Source organism: Aulostomus chinensis, chromosome 15, assembly GCF_037954235.1.
Source record: "Aulostomus chinensis isolate RoL2024-O1b breed Wild chromosome 15, RoL_Achi_v1.0, whole genome shotgun sequence".
Lineage (NCBI taxonomy): Eukaryota > Metazoa > Chordata > Actinopteri > Syngnathiformes > Aulostomidae > Aulostomus > Aulostomus chinensis.
The window spans coordinates 22930409-22940658 of NC_141334.1; the positions used below are offsets into that span (position 1 = coordinate 22930409).

The 10250-nt window shown below is 41.7% G+C and overlaps 1 protein-coding gene across 1 annotated transcript; it reads right to left on the minus strand.

The window, feature by feature from the left end:
- Nucleotides 1–1671: 1671 nt before the first annotated feature.
- rexo2 (RNA exonuclease 2) lies at nt 1672–10013 on the minus strand. Its single transcript, XM_086227197.1, has 7 exons — nt 9679–10013; nt 9108–9191; nt 8937–9014; nt 7019–7130; nt 6823–6931; nt 6431–6484; nt 1672–3130 (listed from the first exon to the last, which is right to left on the minus strand). Exons 1-7 carry the CDS (start codon nt 9955–9957, stop codon nt 2995–2997), a joined length of 852 nt encoding a protein of 283 aa, XP_086083323.1. The 5' UTR covers nt 9958–10013; the 3' UTR covers nt 1672–2994.
- Between the last annotated feature and the right edge of the window lie 237 nt (nt 10014–10250).

Below are 10250 nucleotides of genomic sequence, written 5' to 3' on the forward strand. Positions count from 1 at the left end.
TTGTGTTGCGAGAGAAGGACTGACTTGATGAACCAGTTTGCTACTTTTCTTTACAGCTGAATTCATAACAACAGAACAGGTCAACGATAGAAAAGGAAGCACTTGCATTAATCTGAGCACTTCAGCAGCTTGACGTTTATCGGTTCTGGTTCTATGGTCATTTATACAACATGCCCAAAGCGTCTCAGCGTCTTATCCAGTGGATGTTATTCCAGGGGATGTTATTCCTTCAGGCTCACTGCTTGGCTATCACACCCATTAAAGGCAAAGAGAATGTTCGAGCAGATGCTCTCTGTCATGCCCCAGTGTGGGGGGTGATGACCTCTGTTGCAAGGGAAGTAGCATGTAGTAACACTTTCTCTCTCTCTCCTTGCAGACAAGACACCCTGTCTGTTGATACGCCATCCTTAGTTCTTTATGTAGTTCTTCTGATATTAGGAATTCCCACTCCATGTTTTCTTTTGTTGTACTTATCCTTTTGATTAGTTGTTGTTCAATAAAATACTTATATTTATCTTTGACACATATCCTTAACTCTATTGTTGATATGGCTGTGAGAGCCAGGCTGTGCTGTCCATGTCCTTGCCAGCACTGGCACTTCACCCTTCATCATGACACAGTATTCTCCCTCTGCCTCCAGCTCTATGCACCCTTGAACACTGTCAATTATTCAAGCGTGTATGGTCAATTCTTCCTGTTTAGAGCAGCTATTCTCACAATTCTTCATGCCATGTCATCATTTGCAATCACACCACAAATACAGAGGATGACCAATTTCCCTTCCTGTGTCCCAAAAGTGGCAAACATTGATGACTACATAACACAGGAAGGGGATGGATTTGGCATCATGAGCTTCAAACAAAGAGTACACAGAATGTCGAGCAGACGCATCTGCTTCATTTGAATCCATCCCATAATAATCTGCATATCAAAGCTCCCAATAATGACTAAATGTGGTTTTTCAGGTGAAAAAAAACCAGCAGTGTATGAATGTGGACCTAGTTCTCTGTACACCAGGCGAGCTCTCCTGAGTGAAGGAAGAAAAGGAGTCAAAAGAAGTCTTTCCCCACTCTTTTCTTCCTCTCTACCTACCAGCTAAACTTTATACATCTCACTTTATCTTTCACTGCTTTCTTCTGCCTCCCTCTGTCCTCAAATCTGTCCTCTTTTCTTCTCCTGTTCACCTGAAAATGTATCACCAACAACAACAAAAAAAAAGTATCACCTAAAAAGTGTAAGTGTAAAACCTCCCCTGGTTCTTTGTGATATCAGATTTCATTAAAGGAGGGGTAGCCTCCCAGATTTCTATTTACTTTTTGTTATAATACATGAAATTGTCATGATGTCTCGATGGTAATCAATAAACTATGATTTTTAAAAAAAGAAGCACCAATATTCCTAATACATAAGGGGTGCAGGGACAAATTTACCTACCAGCTAGATTGGTTGGCTCGTATAGCTGTCCATCAACAGTCGAAACCAGAATGCACCTGATTGGGCAGTTTAGCTGTCCGTCAAAAGGCTGAGACCTGGAAGCCTAAAGCGGGTATCATCACCTTGTTGGATGGAGGAGGATGAACATGGATCCCAAAAAGCCAGAAGAAAATACAGCAAAAAGAAAATGGTCTTTTATAGAACAAGCAACAGATAAGACGGGGAAGGATAAAAAGCTTGGTGAAACGCAAGTGATTCTTTGGGATTCGTTTGCTCACTGGAGGAATCTAAAAGAATCAAAAGATTTAGCTACATGCAAGTAGCCGCCTGTCTTTGGACAAGTAAGAAACCCATTTGCTGACTTTGCTAGCGAGCTATCAAGGCTAAATTTGCAGTAATTTATTGCCAATGTAGGTTGTGAGTAGGGAGGGTTCATGATCAGAGTATGATTCAAAAAACAATTTATGCCATATTGTTTGTATATCATGTTTCTTTTGTTAAACCAGAAAAAGAAAATAAAAGAATACATACAAAAAGAAAAAGAAAGCGAAAAACAAGGAGTGCCTAAGGCTGCTAATCCAAACACTGTCCAATAAAGTGTGTTTACCAATACACAAGCACATTGTTCAGTACAATCCATGTCTTCTTTATCCAACTGTATGTTCAGTGATGCAAACACTTTGATTTGACAAAAAAATAACTATTCACCAGCGTGAATGACCATTGGACCCAGCTTGTAATTCAGCTGAGCCCACTCATTCACGCTGACTCACAGTAGCACCAAACAGGAAGTGTTCTAGTTAGTATATAGTTAGCGTATAGCTAAAAGCAAAGCGTTTGTGGATTACTAAGCATACGGCTAGATAAAGAAGACGTGGATCATATTAGACAAAGCAATGAGTCTATTAACAGATGTTTTTAAACAGTTTCAAGTTAAATAAACGGGGCAGGCTCTTTCTGTCTTCTGGAGTCTTAGGGAAGTGTTGCAGGATGGAGAAAATATCTTTAAGAGCTCTAGCCAAGCATTTGCTCAGTAGTCTGGTAGGAGGAGTCACAGCGATATAAACTCCGACTTGAAGTTTGCTGCGGTAGACCATTGATTTACAGTTGTATTCAGACTTAGAGAAAGAGGGGAAACGTCATATGCATGATTTTTAAGTAGTAGAACTTAATCGTTTTATGCTAACAAGAGGTGGTATAACAAAGTTCTCTGTGTGAACCGCAACAGTCATTTATGTGGGTGAACAAAGTAGGACAAGTGGGCTGGACCACTGGGTTTATTTGGCTTCATTTTAAAAACAAGAGTAAATGAAATGTTATTCTCAGACTACAGATCAATGTAAATGTCTCTCTTTTAAACTGAAAAATAGGTTTCTTTTAATTAGACTTTGAATAGAATGTCGCTCCTTTAATAAAACCTTAATATTGGAACAGTAGTGCAACAAATGATCATGATAAAGCTAAATACAACAGAAGGTATGTTCAGTGAATGCACTGGCATGAATCACACTGCATGATTTATCTGCTTCCTCCTGGAAACGCCACTGTCGTTCCATAGTCTCATTCATTTGAACTGACTATGTTGTTGTCTCTGCTTTCTATCATCTTGCGCTTCTTCTCCTCCGTTGAAGCTTTGAAGATGTTGGCTCGGTAGAACTGAAGCTCTTTAATGCTCTCCCTTATGTCTTCCAAGGCTCTGAAATGGAAAGTATGATTTTATGTACATAAACATATGTTTGTGTGCTCAAAGATAATATTTCAGCCTCTATTTTCAAAGTGTCTTTTAAATTCCATCCTTAAGCCTGAAATTTGTACAAAAGCTAACTGAGGAAAAAAAAAAAGTCCTTTCCAGGAATTTCGGAAAAACAAATGACCTTTGTTGAAATTTTTTCTTTTCATGTGTGAATGACAGCAAGTTTAAATGAAGTAGTGACATGGCCATTGATCAGAGGGCTTTTCCTTATGAATAAAATACCTAACAGTGTCCGGGGGACCTCATTTATGAACGAAGCAAACACAGAAGAAAGTACATATATATAAAGAAACAAAGCGGACAGCAAAATGTCCTGCCCTCCATGGAAGTTCTGACCACAGCCTACGAAGATATTGACGAGGGAAAATGGCTGCACTGAGTAAGGTTGTGAATTTATGACAGACTGTATAATTAACCTCACCGATTTAATTTAATATCATACATAACCAAAAGTGTTCTGCACATGCATTTGTAGTTTGCTGTGTTGAATTGCTCCATAAACCCCGTTGGATTTGAAGTATGGAGAACATCTTGATATGAGTAAAAGCTGCTCTATTATGTTACGATCGTTGTCATATTTTGTCTGTATGTTGTGGTGGTGTCCCCAGGATTGGTCGAGTGTGGCTGAGGATGGGCTGGTGACTGACTGCTGCAGGAGAGGGCTGGCTCCATGATGGTCAAAGACGGTGTCAGCTCCCTTGGGGGCCATTTCCCTCACCCATCTCCACTCCCAATTGTCTCCTTACTTTGCAGGAGTCAGCTTGTGTTTATCATTAGTTTGGGCCTGAGCCCTCAAAGGGAGTGAAGACCCTATTGTATCTCAGACTCAGAATACTTTATTGATCCCTGTGGGAAAATTAAGTCAGTTGCAGTTGCTCCCATTGTAGATCAATAGAATAGAAAAAGAACTACGCTAAAAAATGTTAAAAATGTAAAAATCAGTAATAAGAAATATGTTACATAATGTAAAACGTAAAAATATAAGTACACTATATGCTCAACTATACTAAATGAAAAATAGGAAATAAGAATGTATGTGAAATATATAAACTGTGCAACAATGTATATCAACCATAGTAAACAATTATGAAATATGTAAATAAGTACAGTATGTAGAGTATGTGCATTATGTTACAGTAAGTACATACAATAGTATAAACAGACTCAAAATGAGAGATTTAAGATGAAGTAATGAAAGCCATGTGGGAGCCCCTAGCGCCCGGTACTGGGATTCAGAAGCTGACCTGTGGAATGTAGCTGCTCGTGTAATAAATACATGCAGAGTGAATAATATACATTAGACGATAATATAGCACAGCCCAATTGCTACAGGGACAATAAAAGAAAAACAAGTACAGAGCAATGTGTTTCATTTCTTTCTTTCTTTCTCTTATTATACTGCCACTTTGTATCTCAATTTGACCCCCTAAAAACTCACCAAATTTGGCACGCATATCAGGTCGGTTGAAAAATTTGATTAAATGTCAAAATTAACCCCCCAGTGTGCCAAAATGTGCTCCACAGCACCACCAAGGTATCTAAAAAGGGGCGCCAACGGAGTGTCGGAATGTCGTAGAGACATCAAACCAAAACTCAATAATTCATCTCATCAAACCTACAAATCATATGCTAACACCCCTGACCTAAACCCAACAGGAAGTCCACAATATGCATGTGAAGGTACAAATGCGCCTAGGGTATTAATGGCCTTCAAACTTAAATACATGATTCATGACACTGTGCTGAACAAGTGTTGTTAAAAACTTTGTAATAACTCAAAATGTTTGGATTCAGTAAGCCCTGAAATTTGCTGTGCCACGTTGTACCTTACAATGTAAACCAAAGTCAGAGTTGTTAGTCTAGGTCTGAAAACATCTACGTGCCCTTGACAGAAGCCCTTCAACTGAGCCGCACCCCAACGTGCGCGAGGGTGCGAACGCTGCTCATCGTTCAATGCTGCTTGATGCTTTAATTCTAATAGTTTCTGTTGGAGAATAGGGCCATCCTGTTCTCTCATGCTTAGTAGGGGAGGTAAGTGTTTTGTGTGTTGGTTTCGTTACTTTCTTCGGTCAGATTGGTTGCTTTGAGTTCCAACTATTCCATTTATTAGGTTCAGGCTCATCCTGAAGACAAGTCAATGTTTTTCCTTTGATGTAGCTGGAACTACTTTGTTACACTGAGCACTTTTTGATTCTGTGGCTGCTTGAGAGCTGGGGAAGATGGAGGACTGTTTCATGTTATGTCTCTGACAATCCGAGACTGAACATAACAACTACTGCTTTCTGGCTGTTATTACCACCAGCACAGAAGACAGCCCTGGCGCTCCTCATAATCATATTAAAGATACACCCGAAACCCAGCGACATTACTGCTCATTCTTCACCATACGGCTATGGATTGTGTCGCTTACCAAGAGTTTAAATAAAGCCACTAACAGTTCTGCATTGTGACACTCTTCTCTTACCACAGTGCAGCCAAGTTAACCACAACAAAGCTAAACATAAAAATGACTCGCCTTCAAACTTCCATTTTTAAATATGGCGACTGATGCAGTCAAATTGTTACAGCGTGATGTCATCAGGCCGATTTCTGTAAACACATGACTACTACGGAGACACCTGCTCGCATTGATGCGTGATCCCCTTTTCATTTAATATTCAGCAGCTGCTTTACATTGACCATGAAAGACTGCATGTGGACGTGTCCATGCGGGATGTGAGGCAGATTTCACTTGTGCACATTTAACAGTAGACTGGTTTATGAAAGGCAATCAGGTGTAGGACCTGCTGTTTCATAAATCGAGATTTTTTGTGCACACGCCACTTCTGTGTTTCATCCAAACACCATCTGTCAGCTTTTTTTGTGCAGTTTTTAAATGAGAGCCCAGGACTTTTTTAAGCAGAATTGAAGGAATATCAGAATAAGATCCAAACGTTCACAAGTAAATGACAATGTGATCCTTCAGATGATGGCTCATGAAGAAACAAGTGGAAGCTCCACGGGGTTGAGGAGGTTACCCCAGTGCAGACAGAATGGTAGGAAACCTTAAGCTTCTCATCAAGGGAAACCACTCACCAGATCTGTTTACCTTGAAAAGTTAAATACATGAAGTCACATTTGGTTACTAAATTAATTAATTTAGACTTGAAACCATTCAATGAATCCCTTCCTTTTTTGCTATTCTTTGTCCCCAGTACATATAAGCAGTCAGTCTAGGTGTGTCTGTGATGAGTCATCACTTACCTGTGGGTTGCTTTCTTCTGAGGCACCTTCTTGTAGTCCTCGGGAAACCACCGTCTAGAGAAACCAGTGATCTCCATTTATGTTCACCTTTGGAATTCTTCTGAGATGCTGATCATTTAATACAAAAGCTACTCAAGTCATTGCAATATTAAAACTGGGTCTTTGACATGCAAACTGATGAACAACAAAGAAGACCATTAGATGGGCATGAGTAACCATCAAAGCCAGGAGAAATACTCAGTGGGCCAGACAAAACAGAGCAGGAAAACTATCTTGCTATTACAGACTGGCTTTCAACAGGAGGCTGAGAAAATATTCATGTGAAAAAGAACACCGAGAGGAACAAAGTCTCTGCCTGAGAAAGGTTCAAACAGTCCACAGTCACAACTGACCTGCAGAGCTCCTTGATGGTGCTGACGTCAATGATTCTGTAGTGGAGGTGATACATAAACTGTGGCATGTACTTGTCCAGGAACCTCTTGTCCGCATGCACAGAGTTTCCTGTGCAGAGTGTGATCATGGGACATGCCGGTAAGAGGTGAATTAGGAAAACCACACCTCTTCTGACGGAGCAAACGTATAACTCACCAGCGAGGGGACACTGTCCGGGAGGGGTATGCTGTCTGATGAAGGACAGGAATTCATACTGTGCTTGTTCAAGGGTGATTTTACTGTCCCGCACAGCCTGGGTCAGTCCTGACTGAGACACAATTAAGGTAGCTTAGGACAACAATAACAACTTGATGCTGAGAGATAATGTGAAATGTCTCTTTTTGCAGAGATATTAGTGGCCTCTGCTGCCACATTGCTGGGTTGTAGCCATGAGGCACATGGGTCATTGTTAAAGAACAAGATTGTTTTATGATGTGCCAATATTATGGTTTCAGAACTATGAAATCAGATTGATACATGTGTTTTTATTCTTTCTCTCCATCAGTCCCTTCTTTTGCTGCACTCTTTCACTCAGATGAGTCGAAGCAGATGGTTGCACCCACACATAGCCAGGGTCTGCTCCATTTGTCTGCCTGCTGTTTGGTTAGCGTGACTTTCTCAGCCTTGGTTAACTTATTTAACAGCTCCTGCCTTCATTCTTTATTGTGAGTTTCAACAAGTCTGGCAATAGTGTGTCATATGGGAATGCTGTATGCAGGACCAATTAAATGCATCCGATTTTGAAACTCTTTGCCCTCAACGATACTTATGGGCTGCACATTCATCTCAATAATCCACAGATCCCTTGGATAATTTTCCCTGCCTGTTTAACATTGCAGCTACTCTGTGCTAACACTGATGTGATGCAAGGTTGAGACGAGGAACATGTAGGGATGGGGATATGTTGTTCAAGTGGTACATTATTGGGGCTATTATCAATAGTGTTTACAATGAACTTGGTTGTTATTTCCGTGGTGGTCCCACACCAAACCTTTCAGGTAGAAGGGAGCAGAGCGTTTCGGTTCCTTCGTCTGTCTCCTTCAAGTAGTTAAATACTAAAAATAGAAATTACCTGATGCAACACAGCCTCCTTTGATAGATTAAATATCGAGTTATCAACAAAATTCTTAATCAATTATCGATCATTGATCCGTTGTACCCATCCCTACCCCCTATGGCTCCCGATGTAAGCAAGTGTTGCATCTTCAGTCATTCACAAAGCTGCTGGGCAAAATTTGTTGAGAACTTCCCTGTGAGCTGCCTGCTCTATCCTGCTGACACTTGGACACATAGACTTTATTTGCCCAACTGTGACAGACATTCTGCTTTGACAACGCTCAATAATGCACTCAATTCAAACCCCTTTAAAACAAATGTCACAGGTACATTATAAAGTGACAGCAACTGATAAGGACAGGTAAATGAGCAGTGTCCATATTAAAGTGCTCCAGGTGATTACTGCAGAGGGGGTGAAGGAGTTCTTGTGGCTGTTCTTCCAGCCGGTGGAACTTTGTACCATCCACCAGATGGCAGGAAAGGAGATTGGTGGAGGGGTGAGAGGGGCCCTCTGATCAGTGTGGCATTTTGAAATCTGCACCAGAGATGCTCTCAAGTCTTTGAGCTCAAGTCCAAGTCAAGTCTCAAGTCTCTGACCCCGAGTCTCAAGTCTCTCGTGATGGTAACGAGGGATCATGTTCTGTTGGTCTGCTCAGACCTCAGTGTATCGATGTCTATAGAGTTCAGAGCATGTAGCATGTACTAGATCACCCTGACCTCCTCCATCACTCAGACACTGATGTAATAGGAAAAGAAACAGTGAACAACTTTGATTTTAAGTTCATTATTTCCAATATAAAGCAATATGTTTTCTTATCAGATGGCAGCTGAGATTTTATCATGCCTTGCATTTCCAAATAGGCATCATGTGTAACTGCCCTCCCCCTCCAGCGGGCAGGGTTCACAGGATCTACTCTTCATTTAACATCTTATTAGAAGGTGGTCTGAGGTGTGAAATGATTTCTAGATGCAACCAGTCCACAGCAGTGTTTGGTTCTCACTGCTTGTTCTACCTTACCTTGCCATGATGTTCTTTACACCAAGAGGACATGCCATCCAGCAGCTCATCAGGCTGTTTAATGATCAGACTGGGGCCCTGGAAGGAGACCAACAACACACTTGTTCAACTCAGACCAGGAAAGAAAGCGACCTCTGCAGTTCACTGTTGTTTACAATGAGAAGTCATTACCTCAGCCATAATGTTCAGGTCAGAGTCTGTAATAAGGCATGCCATCTCAATGATCTGGTCCCTTTCAATGTCCAGACCTGTCATCTACAAAACACACGCATCAATTGCAGAACTCTCGCAACCAAGGAGATATTTTTTCCTGCAGCTCAGGTCACTGCTACACGCCAGCATTACATCTATGAACTTCTGACTTCCACACAGAGAGACAGGACCTGCTGTCATCATCTCCGAGACGGTTCACTCATTAAGATCTGAACAGGTTTACAACAGCTGTGTCATCGGCCACTGATGGAGCTGGTGTTAACATGGACCCAGCAGCCCCGAGAGTGTATGTATCGGGCATGCGCGTGCTGACGTTAATACACCGGAGCTCCCCTGGATAGTTCTACATGTGCCGGTGATTCCTCGGTAACGCTGGAACATAACAAAAGAGGAGAATAATCTCAACTCTTCGACCGTAATTTGCTTGCTGTAGCATTAGCTAACCCCAACTAGCCCCGGAACTTTCATGAAGGGACAGGAGGTTCCGTTGACTACATAGCTGCATGCTCGTGTGACCACCATGACTTACCTCCAGGTCGACCCACACCATCCTTTGGGACATCTCAGTGGACATGCTGACTCTACTACACGACCGAACCCCCAAAACAGAATTGAATTTGGAAGTAAGGTCCAGGCCTATTCTGGTTGTGGGAGTTACACGGTTAAACGTTCTAGTAATTCGCAAAACACGACTGCAGTCGGAATGATAAGCTATCCCGCTGGAACGGGGGACAGATGGGCTCCTTCTGCACACACACTCCAGAGTGGAGAAAGCCCATGCCCAAATTCGTGTGCAAGCCGGCATCATCTGACAACTTCCGATGTGAATTGTCGTAAAAATCCTCGAAGACGCCGCATTGACTGCTTCGACTTGCTACAATTATACGTCACTCATGGTGGCAGCATCGCCGCCATATTGGTAAGGACAAGCCCGACCTGACATTAACTGGGACTAAACGGAGCAGCTGCTGTTGCTCCGGATAAACAGTACTTGAACATTCACATTTATTGACCGATGTGATACCTTCGCTGTGTGTACGGTACTTCAACTTGGATAGTTAGTCAGTAATTCCTGTATCACTGTATCAAGAGATTCCTGTC